The sequence below is a fragment of the Orycteropus afer genome, unplaced genomic scaffold (assembly GCF_000298275.1).
Source record: "Orycteropus afer afer isolate SDZICR_OR568_19922 unplaced genomic scaffold, OryAfe1.0 scaffold00516, whole genome shotgun sequence".
Classification (NCBI taxonomy): Eukaryota; Metazoa; Chordata; class Mammalia; order Tubulidentata; family Orycteropodidae; genus Orycteropus; species Orycteropus afer.
The window spans coordinates 804441-827367 of NW_006922103.1; the positions used below are offsets into that span (position 1 = coordinate 804441).

Genomic DNA, 22927 nt, shown 5'->3' on the forward strand with positions numbered 1-22927 from the left:
GTTTCCGAGGCAGTATCACTACAGAAGTAGATTGCCCCATCTTCCTTCCGAGGAGTGGCTGGTGGGTTTGAACCGCCAGCCTCTGGTTAGCAGTCAAGTGCCTGAGCCACTATGCTACCAGAGCTCCTTATAATTGTTTTGAATTCCTTATCAGAGTTCCAATGCTGCTTCTTCCTCAGGGATGTGTTTTGGGTCTGTATCCTGCTCCCTTGTTTCTACCACTTTATCTTACTTCTTTGTGTGGACTGTGGTGGTCTGTTGTCTCTGAGACATTGTGGTATTGTTGTATTTAGATCTCTGTTAAGTGTTTGTGAAGGGCAGCCATGGGTGAGTCAGGCTTGTCTGGTGGTTGTTTATCATTGGCCCATTGGTGGAGAAGGAAGTGGTGGCTCTCACTCAGTAAGTGAAGCTGCAGGAGGTGTGGGTGTAGTTGTGTTGTATGGGGACCGTTGCTGTCTTCCAGTCAGTTAGACAAAAGTAACATTTGAATAACCATTAAAAGAGTAAAAGCAAATGGACAAAAATACACTGTGTAATCACACAGAAAAAGAAAAAAGGGAAATATAAGAAAAATAAAACAAAAACCCTGCAATATTTGGGGAGAGGGCAATAAGAGGAAAAAAGTTAGAGAAGGAGAATAATGAAAAAAATGGGAAAAACCTAAAAAGAAAAACAAGGAATGGGGTTAACTAAGAGAAAGAAACAAAACATTGGAACCAGGAACAGGGAAAGGAAAAAAAGCTAAAGACTAGAACCTGGGAGGGGAAGAATAAAGAATAATAGTATAAAGGAGAAAAGTAATAATAATAGTAGTAGTTTTAAAACAGACAAAAACAAGGTAAAAAACTGAAAAAAGAAAAAAATATCGGGGCAGGGCACCCAGACTCCATCCGAGCAACACAGAAGGTGGGTGGGAATGAGGCATGGCTGCACCTCCATTTACCAAGACGGAGTGGGGTATAAGAATAACAAGGGTTATGTTGCACCTTTCCAGTCATCCAGGTCCAGGATATCCTTTGGGTTCCTGGTGAGTGGAGCCTGTTCTTAAGTCCCTGGAATCTGGGAGAATGCTGTCACTTTAAATATCCAAAATGGTCAAGCTGCTTGTAAACGTTCAAAATGGCTGCGCGCTCTGGACCCACCTTCTTCTTCGCTGCTTCCCGTTTATTCTCCAGCCACCAGAGCAGTCCTCCGTGCAGTCCTGGCTAGCAGGGTTGATTTTGAGGTTAATTCTTAGGTCCTCCCACCACTTGGCAATATCCAAACTGTCTGTGCTGTCAGGAGTGCTGCCAGACCGCAGCTCCGTATGTCTCCTTTTTTGCTGTTTTCATGCAAATTCTTCTATTAGTTGGTGTTTAGTCCACTTCTATATCCTCCCCTTCAAGGCTCAGGGGTCCAGGATTATCTTCTGTATCTGTGTTAAATGCTTCCCCTTTTCTTTGTTGAAGAGGGTCTGTGCAGTCTTTCTGCCTATTCCACCATCTTACCAGAATTCCTATTTAAGCTGCTTTTATGGAAGTAAGCTTTCTTACTTTCTTGCTTCTTGGTACAATATATTCCAAGCGTGTTTTGTGTCTTCCTTTCCCCAATTTTAGAACTGGTCTTTTCTTTAGAAGTTCTGTTTCTTCTTAACGAGGGATGATATTTGGAGATGAAATGCAGGCCGTTAGGGGTGCTTAAAGCTCCTCTGATGCCATTTTTCCTTCCAGTCGTACAACTTGGAAGTCCTTGTTTTCAAAGTCAGGAGTTTATATTCTTTGATATTAAAGTTGTATTTCTTTGCTCAGACTCTGGAAATTTTATTTCATAGCAAGATCTACAAATCACTTATTAGTCCTAAGTTTCACTGCCCGTAAGGTAGTTTCAAGAATTGCAATGTTAGCAGCGTTATGATCATGTAACTCTAAACAGTTGAAGATTTACTGCAGTTCTTTTTTATGTGGATTTAATCCCCTAGGGATAGAAACCAAACCCAACCCACTGGCATTGAGTGTCACAGTAATCTTCCAGGACAGAGTAGAACTGCTCCATAGGGTGTGTGAGCACTTCAACCACTGTGCAGCTAGGGTGCTCTCAAGCCTTCACACATCCTAAATCCCACTGAGGATATACAGCCAATACACTGTGCCTTAAAATCACTTGAAATAATTCTTTTCTCGTTTCAAATCAGTATACATCTGGATTTATTTGTCTCAGTTTATTTTCAGTTTAGGAACTGCTTTGTTAGCTCGGAAATACATCGGTTTAGGAACTGCTTTGTGTAGAAATACATCACGGCCATCCCCATTCCCTCAGAAATGTAGCTGTTGTCTCATTTGTTGGCATGAATTGATTCACTCCTACAATCTTTTAAATGTCTGTTAGCTTTGTAGTGATGTCTCTGCTTTCATTCCTGAATTTGGTAACTTTGAGCATCTTTTCATGTGCTTATAGGCCATCTGTGGATCTTTTTTGGTATGATGTCTGTTCAGATTTTTTGTCAATTTTTTTTTGGTTTTGCTTTCTTATTTCTGAGTTAAGAGTTGTTTCCAACAGCTTCTAATGATCTCTCCTTCCTCAGCCATCTTTACCTCCTCAAGTCTCTGAGCCCCTCAGGCTCCATTTGGTCTGTCACCCTGCAGTGCTGTCCAGGAATTCCTTTCAGGTGATGGTGGACTCTCCTTACTTTCCTTCTTTCTAGGGTCACAGTCTAGGATGGCCTCATGTCCACTGGCTGAAAACTATTGTGTCATATATGGTGGTGGTGGTGGTGTTATGTGCCGTGGAGTCAGACTTGACTCATAGCGACCCCACCTTGGGTTTCCGAGGCAGTATCACTATGGAAGTAGATCACCCAACCTTCCTTCCGAGGAGTGGCTGGTGGGTTTGAACCGCCAGCCTTCTGGTGAGCAGTCAAGTGCCTTAGGCACTGTGCCACCAGAACTCCTTCATATATAGTACAGTTTGTGATTTTGGGAAGAGCACTGTCTCTCCTTATTACTCCTTCCTGGCCAGAAGGGGAAGTTTTATAAAAGGCTTTTAAAGATGTCGTTTAAGCAACTGGCTTCTCTGTAAGTTATTGAGAACATAAATGTAGAAAAAAAAAGTTTCTAGAGTGAAAATTCTGCATCACCTTTGTTGTTGTTGTTGTTGTTGTTATGTGCCGTCGAGTCAGCCCCGACTCATAGCGACCCCTCCTTGGGTTTCCGAGGCAGTATCACTACGGAAGTAGGATTGCCCAACTTTAGAAGGTCCATTTAGGATATAGAGAGATCGGAAGGATGCCTTGGTTCAATAAAAGAGATAATTTGGAAAGTATAGCATTTTATCTTTTCTTAAAGATGTTCTGATAATTAATATTTTGATAAATAACCAGCACATATGTAGTAGCCTCAGACACATGTTAGCACATATTAAGAATTCTGTTAACTTTCAGAGCATGTTGCCATGCAATAGGAAACCATCTTTTTATTTCTTTTTTTGACATTTTAATGTGGTATTAGTCATTTGTCTCTTTTTTTCTCTTGTTTACAGCTTATTGCCTAGTAAACTTACCTTCCTTAAAGAATTGGTGTCTTGTCTCTTCTGGTAATATAAATTGGTGACTTATTATTATTATTTCTTTTCCGTATTGTCAGGGAGCTGGAAGCATAAGTTTTTAGTTATAAAATTATGTTGACCCTCACGGTTGCTGAATTTTCTTTCTGTTTGTGTTCTAGTATAGGTCAGTCTGTGTTTTATTAAACTTAGCAGGCTATGTCAAATCCCTTTGAATGGAAGTCAGAATATAATATAAAAAATAAATAACAACTCTTTACTTAATACCAATACTCATGTATCCAAAGACCCAAATTTTTATTTTTTTTTAGTAAAAAACATCTTGAAAAGAGAAATTAAGTATTTTATAATAGGTATGCTGTGGCGTAGTGCCTAAGGCATCTGACTGCTAACCAGAAGGCTAGTGGTTCAAACCCACCAGCCACTACTCTCTGGAAGGAAGGTTGGGCAACCTACTTCTGTAGTGATAATTGCCTCGGAAACCCAAGGAGGAGTCGCTATGAGTCAGACCTGACTCAAAGGCAGCGGGTATGCTGTATTAAGTGTGGCTCTGGTGGCACAATGGTTTAAGTGCTTGGCTGCAAACCAAAAGGTTCGTGGTTTGAACCTGCCAGCTGCTCCAGGACAGAAAGATATAGCAGTCTGTCTCCATAAAGATTTCCAGCCTTTGAAACCCAATGGGGCAGTTCTACTGTATTCTGTAAGGTCTCTGAATTGGAGTCAACTCAGTGCAATAGGTTTTGTGTTTTTGGATACCATATTAAGAGTCAAGCCCTTCAGTTTTGTAAAATGGATAGTAGTTTTTAATCTTAATTTTCCTTTAGTCCTTATCACACTGTTTTATAGTATTTTTAGAAGATTTTCACATATTGAAGGTTTTTAGCAAGTGACTTTTTCTTTGAAGTGTGAAGAATGTTTTATCTGTTGCTTCTTAAATTAAATTTTCTTGGCCAGAACATTTGTCTATAAAATTTAGTGGTTCCCTTTTAACTTCTGGATGCTGATCTTTTATGATTCAATGAATTATTTTTACTCTAAAGGTTAAATCTGTTGCCAATTGGTATGTTGGAAATGTTAAATAAAGCAGTAGTACTTAAATTATATTTGATTTACTTTTACTTATTTAAAAGGAATAATGTCCAGTAGGAAAAATCTCATTCCTTTGGCTGTATATTAAAAGAATCAAGCAATTCAGTAGAATTCCTTAATTCCCCTGCTTTTGCCAAGTTTAAGAAGGAAGGTAGAAAACAGTATTCTTATTGAGTTATTAAAGGAACAAAATAATCAATGTGTTGTTACCATTTGAGAAATTCAATACCCAAGGGTGTAGAATCACTTATTTGTTTCTAAGCAGGTTAATATTAGTCGGGGTGGAACTCTGTTACTCAGTCGGGTAAGCATAGGCAATGAAAGTTTCCCCGAGAATGTGAATATTTTTGTTACCAAACTGGAAAATACCAAACTCACTGCCACCAAGTTGATGCCAACTTGGCGACCCCCTTTGGGTTTCTGAGGTGGTAAATCTTTACTGAAGTAGATGGTCCAGTCTTCTTTTCATGGAGTGGCTGGTTGGTTTGAACTACCAACCTTCTGCTTAGCAGTTGGATGCCTTAGGCACTATGCCATCAGAGCTCCATTTTTGTTACACTTGCAGTAAATAAAAGGGAAAAAAAACATACATTTACCAAGTTTGTTAATTTTCACTAAAAAAGACATTTATTGGTGAGCACTGTAAACGTTAGTTTGACATAAAGTATCTAATTGGCAGCCCTCCCCCCTCATGGTGAGTGAGGGTCAAGGAGTGAGGTTTTCACCTGGTGGCAGAGAACCCTCGACTCTGTGTCTTGTTTAGTTTTTGCCTTTGTTCTCTCTGTCACTCTGTCATTACAGTGCTGTCTCAGCAGTGTTTTCTCCTCCTTCATACTCTCGGCTTCCAAATTCCCATCTGACCTGCTATGAGCTGGTCACTTAGATGTTCAGGTACATTGGAAGGAACGCTGGCTGGAGTTCAAGTAGGGTAGAGGGGTCGGGAAGGACTAGAGAAGGAGTTTGTACACAGTAAGCGCTCAATACAGGGAGTTGATCTGGATTGTAAATTTGCATTACTGTATGCATGCTTCCCTGCTTCTGCTACCAGTCTAGAGGCAGTTACTTTTAGTTCACATCCAGCCATTTCAGGGAGCAGCATGTGATCAAGGATGGGTAGTATTGAAGGAAGAAGTCCAAGTTTCACCATAGGCATTGGCAAAAAACAAGGCTCCAGGAATTGATGGAATACGCATTGAGATATTTCAACACATGGATGCAATTCTGGAAGCACTCACTCGTCTATGCCATGAAGTTTGAAGATAGCTACCTGGCCAGTTGACTGGAAAATACCCATATTTGTGCTCATTCAAAAAAAAAAGTGATCCAACAAAATACAAAAATTATCAAACAATGTCATCAGTGTCACATGCAAGTAAAATTTTGCTGAAAATAATTAAAAAATGGTTTTAGTAATACATCAACAGGGAACTGCCAAAATTCAAGCTGGATTCAGAAGAGTACATGAGACGAGGGTGTTCTGGTTACCAAGTGTCTCTCTGACAAGAATATACCACAAATGGGATGGCCTTAACAAATAGGAGTTTATTCTCTTGTAGTTTGGAGGCTTTAAGTCAGAGTTCAAAGTGCCAGGCTCTAGGGACTGGGTGAAAGCCCCTCAGCCATGGGCTTCAGCTCTGCCTCCAGCTCCTGGTCCCCTGAAGCTGGAGGGTTTTCTTCACTCAGACAGCTGCTGGCTGCTGAGGCTGCCAAGCCCAAGGTTGACAAGTAAAAAGGCACAATCTTGATGTTACCAAACCACACAGCAGGCCATTAATTCAAGTTCACTGTAAGTCTCAAGGTTGGCAGAGCATGGCAGGCTGCTGAACAATGACATGGCTACATGCAGGGTTCAAGGCACCATAAGCTAGAGAACATTCCCCACGGCTTCTGCTTATATACAGGAAGCTGACCATTTCCAAAGGCAGCTACTCAGCTGCTTGTGGTAGATCCCACCATGGAGTTGATTGCCAGTCTCATCATGGAGAATAACTACCACCAGCTGCCCAGCCACTCAACCAGGCCCAGCCAAGTTGACACACAAATATAACTACCACAGAGGATATCACTGCTGATGTCAGATGGATCTTGGCCCAAAGCAGAGAATACCAGAAAGGTGTTTACTTATAATTAATCGACTATGCAAAGGCATTCTGCTGTGTGGATCATAACAAATTATGGATAGCACTGCAAAGAATGGGAATTCCAGAACACTTAATTGTGCTCATAAAGACCAAGGGGCTGTTGTTCAAACAGAACAAGGGGATACTGCATCGTTTAAAATCAGAAAAGGTGTGTGTTAAGGCTGTATCCTTTCATCGTGTTTATTCATTCTGTATGCTGAGCAGATCTTCTGAGAAGCTGGACTATATGAAGAGGAACATGGCATCAGGATTGGAGGAATGACCATTAATAACCTCAATATGCAGATAACACAACCTTCCTTGCTGATGGTGAGGATGACTTGAGGCACTTACTGTTGAAGATCAAAGACTACAGCCTTCAGTATAGATTACCCCTCAACATAAAGGAAATGAAAAATCTTTGCAACTGGACCAGTAAGTAACATCATGATAAATGGAGAAGATTGAAGTTGTCAAATATTTCATTTCAGTTGAATCCACAATGAGTTTCCATGAAAGCAGCAGTCAAGGCATCAAGTGACATATTGCACTGGGCAAATCTGCTGCGAAAAAAACACTTTAAAGAGCGAAGATGTCACTTTGAAGAGTGAGGTGCACTTGAGCCAAGCCATGATGTTTTCAGTCACTTCATATGCATGTAAAAACTGGACAGCGAATAAGGAACACTGAAGAAATATTGATGCATTTGAATGGTTATGTTGGCGAAGAACATTGAATGTACCATGGACTGCTGGAAGAACGAACAAATCTGTCTTGGAAGAAGTCAGTCGGCATGCTCCTTAAAAGTTAGAACAGACTTCATCTCATCTACTTTGTCATGTTATCAGGAGGGACCATTTCCTGCAGAAGGACATTATGTTTGGTAAATAAGACCCTCAGTGAGATGGACAGACGCGGTGGCTGCAGCAATGCACTAAGCATAGCAATTCTGAGGATGATGTGGGACCAGGCATGTTTCATTCTGTTGTATGTAGGGTCGCTAGGAGTTGGAATCGATTCCACAGCACCTGACAACAACAAACTTTCCTTGATTGCCCATTGTGTGCTAGACAAGTGAGGTACAAAATGACTGAAATGTAGTTCTTTTCAATCTTGTGGGACATAGACACTTAATTTGACACTAACAAAATGTGTTTCTACCTTTTAGCTATTGTGAATAATACTGCAGTGAACATTGGTATACACTGTTGTGTTTGTATATGTGTTTGAGTCCCTGTTTTCAAGTCTCTTGGTTATATACCTAATGGTGGAATTATTTGGTCATATGGTACTTCTGGTGGCATAGTGCCTAAAGCATTTGACTGTTAACCAGGAAGTTGGCGGTTCAAACCCACTAGCCACTCCACGGAAGGAAGATGGGGCAATCTACTTCTGTAAAGTTTTACCACCTCAGAAATCCAGTGGGGGTCGCTATGAGTTGGAATTGACTCAGTGGCAGTGAGTTTTGTGTTTGTTTTTTTTTTTTTTAAATAGTAATTCTGTTTCTAACTTTTTGAGGATTGTTCTGGTTACCTAGTGCCACTCTGACAAGAATATACCACAAAGGGGATGGCTTGAACAAACAGTAGTTTATTCTCTTATGGTTCGGGAGGCTAGCTGTGTGAAAACCCCTCAACCTTGGGTCTCAGCTCTGCCTATTGCTCCCAGCCCACTGAAGCTAGAAGCATCTCTTCACTCAGGCAGCTACTGGCTACTGAGGCTAACAAGCCCAAGGTCGACAAATAAAATGGCACAGTCCCAATGTTACCGAACCACACAGCAGGCCATTAATTCAAGTCCATTGGAACTGTGTTGGCAGATTATAGCAGGCTGCTGAACAACGACACGGCTACATATAGGGTTCAAGTGTGCCATAAGCTAGAGACCATTTCCCAAGGCTTCTCCTTATATACAGGAAGCAGACCACATCCCTAAGGCAGCTACTCAGGTGCTCACAATAGATTCCACCGTGGACCTGATTACCACTCTTACCATGGGGAATAACTACATCCAGCTGCCCAGCCACTGAACCAGGCCCAGCCAAGTTAGCACACAAACTTTACCACCTCAAGGATCTTCCACAGTGGTTTTCATAGGACTGAACCAGTTACCTTTCCTATCACCGATACTTGGGTGTGCCAGTTTCTCTACATCCTCTCCAGTACACATGATCTGTCATTTTTCTCATAGTGGCTTTCCTAATGAGAGTGAAATGGTATGTCATTGTGGTTTTGATTTGCATTTCCCTAATGGCTAGTGGAAGTTCATGCATGGTACAGATGTTCAATATAGTTGGCTGCTAACTGAGAGGTTGGAGGTTCGAGCCTAACGAGGCACCTTGGAAGAAAGGCCTGGTGACTTACTTCAGGTGACTCAGCCATTGCCAGCCCTTGGAGAACAGTTCTCTGACCCCTGGGCCCACTGTGAGCTAGAGTCCACTCTGGAGCAGCTAGTCAGTGACCAGTGATGCTAGCAGCTTTGCATGTGTTTATTGCCATTTGTGTATCTTTGGAGAAATACCTGTTCAAGTCCTGTCCATAATTAACTGGGTTGTTTGTCTTGTTGTTGTATTGTAGGAATTTTTTTTAATACACATTTCGGATATTGAATCTTTATATTCTCCTATTCTGTAGCTGTCTCTTCACTTTCTTTATAAAGTTCTTTGATGTACAATAATTTTTCATTTTGTTAAAGTCCAATATATCTTTTCTTTAATTACTCGTACTTCTGGTGTCATACTTAAGAATCTCTTGTCAATAACAGGGCCTTGAAACTTTTCTTGTATTTTCTTCTAAGAGTTTTATAGTCTCAGTTCTTATATTTGGCAAATGATCCATTTTTAGTTAATTTTCATACATGGTAAGAGGTATGGGTCCAGGCTCATTCTGTTGCTTGTGGGGATAAAATTGTCCTAGCACCATTTATTTGAAGAGACCATTTCCTCATTGTGTGGACTTGGTACCTTTTCAATTAGTTTTGAAAACTGGCCTTTTTTTTCCCATCAACTGATTTAAAGCTGTGTTTAACTATGTTAGCTCCTAAAATTAAAACTGTGGGCTAGTTACTGTACTGTCAGTTCTTTCCTTACTTAAAGAGTAGAAAAATACTTTTCCTCCTTCTTTCTGTCTCCCCTCCCTGCTGCTTTCTTTTTGCTTAGAAGAAATGCTAGAAACTGTAAAAATCACAAAACTGGTATTGCACTTCTTCCTTTTCATGCTACTTTGAGAAACACTCATTTTGTGATTACAATTAGCACGGTTATGTGAAACAGTGCCACAAGTAAATAGTTTCATTTTTGAAAAAGGCTTCCATTTCTGAGATCCTAATACATGCATTGATTTAATTGTAGATTGTCAGTTAATTGTGTTTTGTAGCTATAGATTAGTATTATTTCAATGGAGAATTCACGTATGGTATAATTGTCAATATAAACAATATTATATGGACTGTGACTAAGTTTTGATTTTTTCTCCCTAGTCTATGTTATTTATACATGAGGGCTTTTACGTCTTCCTGCTTTAATTTCACAAGAGCTCTGGTAGCGTAGTGCCTAAGGCACTTGACTGCTAACCAGAAGGCTGGCGGTTCAAACCCACCAGCCACTCCTCGGAAGGAAGATGGGGCAATCTACTTCAGTAGTGATACTGCCTCAGAAACCCAAGGAGGGGTCGCTGTGAGTTGGGTCGGACTTGACGGCACATAATAACAACAACAACAACAATACTTTTGGTTTACACTTTTATTGTTGACTTGTAATTTTATTTCCTCGGAATCAGAGAATATAGCTTAAAATATATGTTGTGGTTTTCTTTGTCATTAAGCATGTGATCAACTTTTCAGTGTTCCTTAGAAACTTGGCAAGAAACCATCTATTATATTATGATCAAAAACACTCAGTTAAAAATAGGAAAATCCATTGTTATATCATTAACAGATTTTTCTTGATGTTGTCTCTTATTCCAGTCATAAAGACTTGTTTTTATTAGGTCTTTACTGTTAATTTACATTTTGTCAATAGAAAATTATTCCCTTTCTTCGATTTGTGGTTTTTGCCCCAAATGATTCACTATTGATATTGTTTTGTCTTTTTTCTTATTTATTTTCATCACACATTTAATATTTACCCTTTCATGACAAGACTAGAGTTGTCTAAGTGTAAATTATCACTATTTGTTACTTCAGTACAAAACTATTTCACTTACAGGAGAATTTAAACTTTCACATTAATAGTAGCACAGTTTTACTTCATCTTTCAGTTTTTACTATCTTTTTTGTTTCCTTTTTTTGCTAATATACATAACTTCATTTTCCTTTTATTTCTACAATGATCTGGAAGGTAAGAACAGTTTTAATTTCACTTGTACTCATTTTAAAAATTATCAAATAATCCATATAGCTAATATAATATAGCACAGTTTATTCCTTTGTGTAATTTTTATAGACCTCATACTTTTTATTTTTGTTTCCTATATCCATCTTTGAATAAAAAGTTCTGACTTGATTCTGACTCATAGCAACCCCCTTTGGGTTTCTGAGGTAGTAAATCTTTATGAAAGTAAATTGCCCTAGTCTTCCTTCCACAGAGGGCTGGTGGGTTTGAACCGCCAATCTTCTGGTTAGTAGTCAAATGCCTTAGGCGCTATGCCACCAGAGCTCCTTTTTGGTATACTTTTTATTCTTGTTTCCTGTGTTCATCTTTGAATAAAGAACTCTGACGTTTATTAGATGCCTGTCCTTAGTTTGTAAATTGTGTCCCATTTTCATTTCCGTGTGTTCAGTAGACAACTGTGAGGGACCACTGCCGCGTTCGCTCTTGGTCTCCCTCTACTGAGGCTCTCTTTCTAAACCCAGTCAGGTTATCGGGCGTGTCATACCTAGTTTCACTTCTTGAGGAGCTTTGGGATCATGTCTCTTGAGGGCAGGGGTCATGTCTCTCCTACTGGAACATGTGTTTTCCCTTGATGCCTACCCCGGAGTTAGGCATACAGTAAGCCCAGTAACTACTTTGTGAGAGATTTAACATTCCAGTGTCCTAAGTTGGAACACTTAAACACCAGAAACTAGGAGGAATTTATGGTCCTAGTTGATGCCAATTTTGTATTCTTTATTTTTATTCACCAGAAGTTAGAATTCACATTAAATAATTAAAAATTACTAGGTTTTCTTTTTTAAGTTACATGTAGCTTATCATTGTTTTATATTTAAAAATTATCAGCAGGTTTTGGTTATGTTGTTGTTGTTGTTGTTGTTGTTATGTGCCGTCGAGTTGGCCCCAACTCATAGCGACCCCTCCTTGGGTTTCCGAGGTAGTGTCACTACGGAAGTAGGATTGCCCAACCTTCCTTCCGAGGAGTGGCTGGTGGGTTTGAACCGCCAGCCTTCTGGTTAGCAGTCAAGTGCTTTAGCCAATATGCTACCAGAGCTCCTTAGGTTTTGGTTATAGAGAGGAATAAATTTTTGCTTTGGTTTGTTTTTGTTGTTTGTAGTGGTAATATTGTAAACTGTTCTATATGACATCTATATACCGGCCCCTAACATTGGCTGTTTCCTTCTGTTTGGTGTTGAATGTTTTCAGAGGGAGAAGCTGCTCACGGTGTTGGAGTCCCTTGGTGAAACCATGTCCCACCATAAGAGCAGTGTGGGTCTGGAGCAGCCGGAGGCGATGCTGGTTCACCACAGAATGGCCTTTGTCAGCACCTCTCTCTTCACCGTGCGGCTCTTACAAACGCTGCTTCCTGTGGAGAAGGTATGGTGGGCAGCGCGCTTACCTGTGCTTTGCTGGCGATGATGAGTTAGCGCTCTGTGGTACTTTTCTTCTGGTCATTTCACGGCAGGACGGTATTCTGTAGAGACTATTTTCAAAGTAAGTGGAGGTGTGGAGATTATATGGGAGAAAATAGAAACTGAGAAATGGGTAGCATTTTTAACAGTCTTCGCAAATAACTTGATAGAAAAGTATTTTTTCACCTCATCAGTTGTTTTCATGGTATGTATTTTATTGTAATTCTATACTTTTGTTTACTTTTTTCCTTCATTTGTTCATGCATTGAATATTTATTGTCTTCAGTGGGCTATCACTGTTACAAGCTGGGATGTAAAACTGATTTACCTAGTTTTGTTTCTTTAGTAACTTTGGGGGATCAATTTGAGGGCAGGGATCATGTTTCTTATACTAATAGATTTTTTCCCCATTGTGCCTACCACTTTGTTAAAAACAAAACCCAAATGAAACCAGAGCAGCTGCTGGCGAGTGGATTCTGACCATGGCGACCCCACACTGTCAGTGGCTGTCATCTCGCAGAAGTGGATCGTCAGGCTTTCTTGAGGAGCCTCTGGGTGGGCTCCCACCTCTAACCTTTGGTTGTGGAGCTTTTAGATTTGTGCCACCATGGACGCCACAGTCTGTTAGGCATCTATAAGCCTGATAACTACTTGGTGTATATACTTGATAAATGTTTTAATTCAGTAGAAGTCATCGAAAGCCCACTGTCTCCTCATCTCCTCTCCAAAGAAGTAAGCCTTGGTTCTTACTCATTTTGGGTTAGCACTTCCTTCTCTCCTGCTCGCTGCATATTGTCAAAGTTCTTGGCTCATTCACCATTTCCATGTACCTTGACACACAGAACACAGGTGGTAGTCTCCTGTAGTACTTCAGAAATTATTCCTAGGCTAGCATATGTTAGTATCATGTACCTTGTACTTGTTGGTTTTTTCAGCTGTTCCAAAGAGTGTCAGCAACACTGTCCTTCCTAACTGTTGACAGAATTGGTTTCTTAAGTCTGTCTGATTTCTTGCATTTTTTGTAGGTTATGCGTATTTATAGTATGATGAATATTTCAGTAACTTAAGTGGTATATTTTTTTGGTGGCACACATTTCTCCTGAAGGTTTCCTCTTATCGCTTCCCTTTTGCCAGCAGCATAATTGCTAAATATTTATATTCTGACAGCATATCAAAAGAATTTCAGGAAATACGTGTCAGGCAGTATTAAATATCTTCATATTTGTCCGACTTAGTTTTTGATATTTGGTAATTTATTTTAATGTCTAAAATTGATTGTGTTTTAAGTTTTATTTACTAATTGTATGAATTAATGTTTTAATATGTCTACAAGATCTTTTTGCAGTTATAATGCTATTTTTCTACCCTCGATAGCAATGAGCTTTCTTCTATGGTGGTCTTTAGTCTACTACCTTTTCTGTTTTACCTAGCCACTTCTTTTCTTAAGCATTTTTTAATTTTATTTTAAGTTTTAGCTTTTACTCAGAAAAAGGGCTCATTAAAAAATATTCCTGTACAAAGAAGGATAATAAATTCATTCATAATTTCAAGTTAGTGTTGAGGCTTATTTTCCCCATTTACTTTTTTCTTTCTTTTTGTTCTTTAAAATTGAGTTGAGAACGTGTTTTCTATAAAAGCATTTATTTACTTATTTGGCATTTATAATCTAATATCCAGTTCCCATTTAATTAAGTAGTTCATAAATTATAATGGATGCTAATATTCTACCATGACTATGTTCCATGATTCGTATAAATGTTCCTCAAAAACTTAAACATTTAGTCTGTTTCTAGTGTTTTGATAAACACTACCATGTTAAATATGCATAATATATATTAAGCCTTTCAAGACCAAGTTATTGAAGAAGAGAGGAAACAGGATGGTATCCTGTTGACACATTCTTCCTAGTCCCTCTTCAACAAAGACCAAAGAAACCAAGGGAAACGGATACAGATGATAATCCTAGAAGTCTGAGCATCAAATGAATAGATAAAGAATTAAACATTGGTTAGAAAAGAAACAGATTGCAAATAGTGATCAAAGAGAGAGACAGAGCAGAGCTTTGGCACAGCATAGCCATGAAACACAGAAGGCAACATGTACTAGTGAGGACAAGCCAGCTTCATGGAATCCCATTAAGACAAAGTGTAAACACGTCTGGAGTGAGACAGTATCTATCCAGTGGGAAGCAGAAATTATTTCCCCACTAGACAGCCATACCTGCCACAGCTGCCACCTCTGTCCCCTACCCAATGGGTGAATGCCTCCACCTGCTTTTGCACCACTGGATCAATGACCGACAGTGGACAGCATTTGCTCACCCCACCTGCAGCTGCTCTTCATGCCAGACAACAGAGACCAGCATTCACACTCCCACCAGTTATTCCACTCACTAAGAGACAGTGCTGCCAAACTAGCAACCAGAGTAGGATGCCTGCCCTGCCCATCCCGATATAGGAAAACAAAGGGGGGGAAGAAACCCAGGGTGAAATAAACCAGTACATGATTAACAAATAAATACAAAAACAACAAAATATCCTGAAGAAGACACCTTGTAATCAAACAAAGAAGCATGATAAGATGGCTCAAGCAAGTGACCTAAACGAAGAACAAGACAACCTCTCTGAGGAAGAACAGGTAATAAAACCACTTGATAAGGAACTAAAGTTTATATATAGGGCCCTCTGTGAGATCAAGGAAACCACAAGATCAAGTAAAACTTAGACATTATCCTTGAAGAAGTCAAGAAAATAACTCAAGAGCAAAATGACCAAATAGACAATTAGAAATCCTACAAAAACAGCAATTAGAAATCCAGAAGATTAACACTAACATTTCAGAGATAGGTATCCAAAAAACCAATTTCATTGCCATGGAGTTGATTCTGACTCATAGCAACCACCGTTAGGTTTCTGAGGCTCTAAATCTTTACACATGTAGATTGCCCCATCAAGAGTAGAATTGGATCAGTAGAACACTGGATCGATGAATTAGAAGACAAATCCTTTGATAACAATTTTGTGATAGTTGGAGCTGTGTGTCAACTTGGCTGCACCACAATTCTGTGTGGTTTAAGCAGTTGTGATGTGGTTATTCCCATAATGGGATCAGATGAATATGTTTTAAGCAGCCAATCCATTGAAAGGGAGTTTCCCTAGGGGTGTGGCCTGCTTCCAGTATATTTATGGACATCCTGGGAAAAGAGATACTCTTGTGTGGATTGGGATTCTGTTGTGGTGCCTACAACTGTCTATGAGTGAACAATCCACCATTCGGCCTGAAGATCCTGGATTTGTCATTCGTTGGAGTCAACAGGCAGTATACTGCCTTCCAACCTTAAGCTCCTTAGCCCCTGCAGCTGCATGAGTTGGGAAAAGCCTCCAGCTTGACGTTTGATCCAAGAACTTTGGACTTGCCAGCTTCTATAAGTGTGTGAGCTATTTTCCTAGGATAAATTTATCTTTCTCTCTCTATATAAGCTTTACTGGTTTTGTTTCTGTAGGGAGCCTAGTCTAACACAAATGTCTATGAAGAAAATCAGAAAAAATGTTGAAAAATGAACAAAACCTAAGGATTATGTGGGACACTATCAAGAGGAAGAGATGTAGGTATGATTGGAATTCCAGAACAGGAGAAGGCAAAAACAAAACAAAGCAGAATTGTCAGAGATTGGCTAGCAGAAACCTCTGATGTCATGAAAGATGAAAAGATATCCATCCAAGAAGCACAATGAAACCCACACAGGATAGACTCCAAAAGAAAATCGCTAAGACATATCATAATCAAACTTTCCAAAACCGAAGACAAAGAAAGGATCCTGAGAGCAGCTCAGGAAAAATGAAATATTACCTACAAAGGGAAATTAATAAGATTAAGCTCTGATTTCTCAGCAGAAAGTATGCAGGAAAGAAGACAATAAACAACAAAAAACCAAGCTCACTGCTGTCGAGTTGGAGCCGACTCATAGCGACCCTTCCTTGGGTTTCCGATGGAGTATCACTACAGAAGTAGATTGCCCAGTCTTCCTTCCGAGGAGTGGCTGGTGGGTTTGAACCGCCAGCCTGTGGTTAGCAGTCAAATACCTTAGGTACTACACCACCAGAGCTCCTACAAGAAGACAATAGGATGACATATATAAAAACCTGAAAGCAAAAATATGCACAAATTCTATATCCAGCAAAACTATCCCTCAAATATGATGGTGAAATTAGAACATTTCCAGATAAACAGGAATTAAGGAAAGATTGTAAAAGCAAGACCGACCTTACAAGAAATGCTTTTCTTTGGACAGAAAACCAAAATATCAGAAAACAACTTGAGATAAAGGTACAGGACAACATCACCCAGAAACCAATCCAGAAAAAGAATTCTCAAAAATAAACTTACAAGACTGAAAATAGGGAATCAGATATGTCAGTCTGTAAATGATTACAACTACAAAGCAAAAAGAGGCTTTAAGTGGTATAGTTACAATAAATGGTATAATTACAGAATTTCCAAATGGAGAAGGAAATCAAGATGATACTAAGATAGAACATTCTGTTTTAAACTTAGGAAGATAAAAGTAAATTACAGGGTACCCACAAAGAAAATTAAACCTAATTAAAATAAGAGAGAAGAAAGTCATAAGGACTTACCAAACCAAGAAACCAAACCCACTGCCGTCGAGTTGGAACCGACTCATAGTGACCTCTCCTTGGGTTTCCAAGGCACTATCACTATGGAAGTAGATTGCCCAACCTTCCTTCTGAGAAGTGGCTGGTGGGTTTGAACCTCCAGCCTTCTGGTTAGCAGTCAAGTACATTAGGCATTACGCTACCAGAGCTCCTCATAAAGGACTTAGTAAACATAAAATCAACAACAATGAAGAAAATGAAAAGAAAATCTGATAACAGTATGAGCTCAGCAGGAAAAAAAAATGGAATGTGGAAATCATCAACACCATAGTAAAAAACACAAAAGAATGATAGCTGTAATTTCGTACCTAGCAGTAATTATACTGAATGTGAATGGGTTAAGTGCACCAGTCAAGAGAAAGACAGTGGCAGAATGAGTAAGAAAACAGGACCTGTCAATATGGTGCCTACAAGAGACTCGATTTAGACTCAAAGATAAAGTAAAAGTCAAAAGATGGAAAAAATACATCAGGCAAACAGTAACAAAAAAAGAGCAGGAATTGCACTATTAATTTTTGATAAAATAGACTTCAAGGCTAAAACCAGCACCAAGTATAAGGAAGGGCATTGTATAATGATTAAAGGGTCAGTCCACCAAGAGGACACAAGCATAGTAATTATCTATACAGCCAGTGAACGAGCCCCGAAATCCACAAATAAAAACAGAAATGAAAAGAGAAGTAGACAACTCCACAATAATAGCAGGAAACTTTAGCATACTACTTTTGTTAAGGATGGGACAACTAGTAAACAGAAAATCGAAACAACACAAGCGACTTGACCTTGTAAATATATACAGAACACTCCACCCAACAAAGATGCAGTACACATTCTTATGCTCATGGATCATTTTCAGACCATATGTTATACCACAAAGCAAGACTCAATAAATTTAAAAACATCAGGCAGCTGGTGGGTTCGAACCACTGACCTTTTAGCAGCCAAATACCTTATCCATTATGCATCTACTGAAAAAATTATCTATAATAAAATAAGCTAAATGAACTATGATACACCTGATAGAAGAAATAAATTTTCTATCAGTTCTTCAACTAATTGATAATTTGATCCTTTGTAATATTTAAATAGCAAGTTATTCTAGCATAATTAATTTTTCAGTTATATAATACTGTTATGTAAAGTGAGACCCTCATATTGTAGTGTCTACTTCTGTTAAAGTTAGGCTCAATTTTTAGCACTTATGCCTTGGAAAATTATCACTCTTTAAAACAGGAAAGCTTTTAAGCAACATAAGGATTAATGAATGAAAGGTGAAGCTTAAAATTAATAGACGTGATGTTGTTTTCCCTAAAGCAAAATACTACTCTCAAATTGCAATGTCTTGTTCTTGTTTTTCCAAATGACCCTACAATATACTACATCTGCAAGTGCTGTTTTAAAACGAGCACCAGCTGTACTTTCTGCCCCAGTCCAGAGAACAGAACTGTAAACGGTCAGTGTCTTGGGCAGTGCAAAGGCAGGGGCAGCTCCTTAGTTGCCGGCATTCCTCCTGTACCTTCATCTGTGTCACATATTTTTTTGCAACAAGTACCACAGAACACTTCCATGTGAGTCATTTTATATATTTTACCACTAACTTTCCATTTCAGAGATATAACTTCACATTTAGAAACAGAGCCAGCAAGGAGACTTAAATATTTATGTATTTACACCTATGAATACAATCTTTAACATAAAATCATACAATAGAATAGCATTCAGCAATTCATTAACAAACTACCAACAATGGTGATAAATCTCAATTATGGTTTATAATCTATAAACTAGGAGCTCTGGTAGCATAGTGGCTAAAGCACTTGACTGCTAACCAGAAGGCTGGCGGTTCAAACCCACCAGCCACTCCTCGGAAGGAAGGTTGGGCAGTCCTATATTTCCGTAGTGATACTGCCTCGGAAACCCAAGGAGGGGTCGCTATGAGTCGGGGCCGACTCGACGGCACATAACAACAACAACAACAACAATCTATAAACTAGTTTATAATTTTAGTTTATAATCCCATTTATATAATATTCAACCTCAGGCAAACCTGACCAGTGCTGACAGAAGTCAGAAAGGGGGTTGGTTCCTTGGAGGCTGTGCAGCAGTGGGTGGGAAGAAGTCTTTGAAGTGCTGGTAGAGTTCTTTTTCTAGATGGTCATTTCGTGAACACAGGTATGTTCACATAGTATAAATGCAGGAAATTGCCAGTTTATAAACATCTCGTTTAAGGACAACTCGTACTTGCCCATTAATGTTATGCAAATATGTCCTCACCTCAAAGCGACTGAACCACGCTCTCCTTGCAATAAATTCTTCATTATAATCCCCTCCACTGATGCAAGTGCAGTTTTTAAATCATTGAAAAGGCTTCCGGATTTCTTTGCACCAAAGTAAGGCTAAATAAGAACTGTATGCACCTGTTCCATGTTACCTTGAAATTCGACACACTTTGGAAACCAGAGACTGCCTGTACACTGAACTGGGCACTTTTCTGAACATATGTTACACTACAACTTATTTTTAAATGTTGCCCCTGCCCCCCCCAAAAAAAACAAACCAAAACCAAAAAACCCTTTTCCTTGTCAGCCAGAAAGATTTGCTGCTTGGAAACTCATGAGGTGGAAAAGTGCAGCACAGACCCTTCAGACTTGGGAGAGGAACCAGGCTGAGGACAGGGTTTATCTGAAAGCCCTGAAAAATGCTTTGCACTGTTCACGAAAAGAAAACAACAGACAACATACCAAATAAAGGCAAAATCAGGACATTAAAAAAAAATTAAAAAAATTGTACAGAATTAATGTTCTTTCCTGATGCTCGTCGTGATGGAGTCGATTCCAACTCAGACCAACCCTGTAAGACAGAGTACAAATGCCCCGCAGGGTTTCCAAGACTGTAATCTTTACAGAGTCTGACTTCCATGTCTTTCTCCAATGGAGTGGCTGGTGAGTTTGAACTGCAGACCTCTCTGTTAGCAGGCGAGTGCTAATCACTTCTCCACCAGGGCACCTCTTTTTTCCTGTTAGTGCATTAAAAATCCTTTAAGAATTTAATACTCTAATTATGTCTGGAACTGTGATCAGCAGTACACGGAAGAGACACAGGCCCTGGGCATGATCTACTTGCTTCAAGTTCCCCAAAGTGCTGCTTTTTAATGATTTTCCCATAGATGGTCAAACACTTATCTTCTCCAAGTACTACCACTTCATCCATTCTTTAGTGAAAATGATGATGCTTGTAGAAATGTCATGTTTTAAAATCATGCTTATAGTAAAGCTGTAAGCATGCACAATCTCAGAGCCAGTAGAGTTCATATTAGGAACAAAGCAATCCAAAATACAAGTTAATCCTTTCACGACCTGTGGGATGTATAGTATGCATCTGCGTTTTCTGTCTTGGGGTTTAGTGGGAGTGCGTTATCCCACTTTCAGTACATGGTGGCACTTTGATTTGAAGAAACAGGCCTTTTCCCACCAACACCAGCACCAGACACCCTCAGGACGTAGTTGTCTCACTAACTATTCAAAATCCAGAATACTTCAAAAAATTGTATACATGGTTTCATGAAAAATAAAGCAGAAAATAATTTACTCTTCTTTAAAAACAAAACAAAACATTTTATTGTTGTTTCATTGAAAGTTTACAGAGCAGATTGGTACTCCATTCAACAATTCATACACATTTTGTCTTGTGTCATTGATGTCAGTCCCTACACTGTAGTGGCACTTTTCCCACTTCCTCTCTCTGCTTACTTTTCCATTCATCTTTCTTTCCCATCTCTTTGTCCCTGGGCAGATGCTGTCTTTGATCTCGTGTGGTTGATTGTTCTAAGAAATGTGTACCTCCCTGGTGTTACTGTTCACCCTATATACCTTCTCATTGTTTGGCTGAAAGTTGGCGTATAGTATTATAAAATAAGCTAAATGAACTATGATACACCTGATAGAAAAAGTATATTTTCTGTCAATTTTTCAACTAATAGATAATTTGGCCATTTGCTTATTTGGCAGCAGTCAGTTCAAATAGAAATCAATAATTTATTTTATTTTGCCTTCATTTAGTGCTAGAAATACTGTCAAGTCAGAGCTTCATGCTTTTCTGAAAGGTAGTGTCTTTTTTTTTTAATTTGTTTTTGCATTTGAAAGCAAATCAGTATCTTAATTTTTGGTCACTTTTTTAATGTGTGACTTGGAACTTTACTGGGACAGTAAATAAGGTCATGTCAGAAATTGTAATTAAGGTATTGGTTTATAGATAGTTTTATGTTGGCTTTAGTTGATCAACCAGGAGTTTTAAGATAAGAACTGAAAGTGCTGTCCGACTAGGTTTGTGTAATACGAGGCTATGCTGCCCTCTGCCTGTTGTCAGCCCATAAAAATTAAAATGGAAATTGGATCCTGCAACTTTCTACCTTGCGAATGTTTTATCATGATAGGAGGTACCACTTACCCAGTGTGGAATTTGGTTGTTGGAAGATGAATGTGAACCTGGGAAGAGGTTTTCTTAATTTGAAAGTTTTGACCAACGATCTCAAAGGCCTTTTTTGATGGTGATTTTAAGATCACTGTCTGTGACATTGGAGAACACCCCTGTACAGATTATATGATGTGTGGATAATCTTGTGAAAATGTTCTGGCTGAAGAAACCAAGTTGGTCATCGAATGAAGGCATTTCATTAGGGGAACGTCCGGGAAGTGAGTAGAGCACACTGGCCCCGTGCTGGAAGCAGGATCACGGGGCATCCTGGGTCCCTCCCACCCGTCAGCTAGGCCAGCAAGGCCATGGTAAGGAGGCCGGTGAACTGCGAGGCCCTTGATGTTCTCAGTGGGGTTGGTGAAGGCCCAAGGGGTGGTGACGAGCGTTGAGACGTTCAGAGCAGCTCTTCTCAGAGAGGAGTGTGCACTCCCATCACTGGGGAGTGTGGTGAGTTTCCCTTAGTGGCCGGGGCCTTGGTATTTGATAAAATAACCTGAGGGGATTCCCTGGACAGCTGCGGTGTGCTGGCTTGTTGGGGGCAGGTGCTAAGCGTGGACTGGCTGCTAAGAGCCCTGGGACTCTGGCTCTTGGGGAGCCTTTCTGCTTCTGGAGCTGTCTCAGTTGGCTGTTTTGAGTGGCCAGTGTAGAGAAAACAGTATTACATCCCCGGTCCTCAAACACACAGGAGATGATGGTGTTGGCTCTTATTTTTCTGGTACTGGTATGGATTTGCACTGAAACATATACTTAATTTTTTAGGGCGACGTTATTAATTCTCTTATTTTTTCTACTGTCTCTCGAAAAAACACAAACTCACTGCCATTGAGTTGATTCTGACTCATGGTGACCCCCTTTGGGTTTCTGAGTTGCTAAATCTTTGTGGAAGTAGATTGCCTAGTCTTCCTTCTGAGGAGTGGGTGGTGGGTTTAAACCACCAACCTTCTGGTTAGCAGTCAAATGCCTTAGGCACTACACCACCAGAGCTCCTTCTACTGTCACTTGCTCCATATAAACCTTAATTTGATGAGAAAATCAAACATCACAGAAATGAGTTGTAACATACATCTTAGATACTGGATTCCTAAGAGTTTTAATAGGGCCAAGTTTGTCAGTCGTATACAGTATGTCATTTTTGGTGTCTAGCCGAATGCTTTATCGTTGTTGTTGTTGTTATGTGCCGTCGAGTTGGCCCCGACTCATAGCGACCCCTCCTTGGGTTTCCGAGGCAGTATCACTACGGAAGTAGGATTG

General features: G+C 39.6%; 1 protein-coding gene across 1 annotated transcript in view; it reads left to right on the plus strand.

Annotated features, from left to right (window-relative positions):
- RTTN (rotatin) overlaps positions 1–22927 on the plus strand; it is a 235205-nt gene that overhangs the window by 35643 nt on the left and 176635 nt on the right. The window contains exon 11 of the mRNA XM_007955605.1: positions 12322–12492. Coding sequence (XP_007953796.1) covers positions 12322–12492 — 171 coding nt within the window. The remainder of the gene's footprint in view (positions 1–12321; positions 12493–22927) is intronic.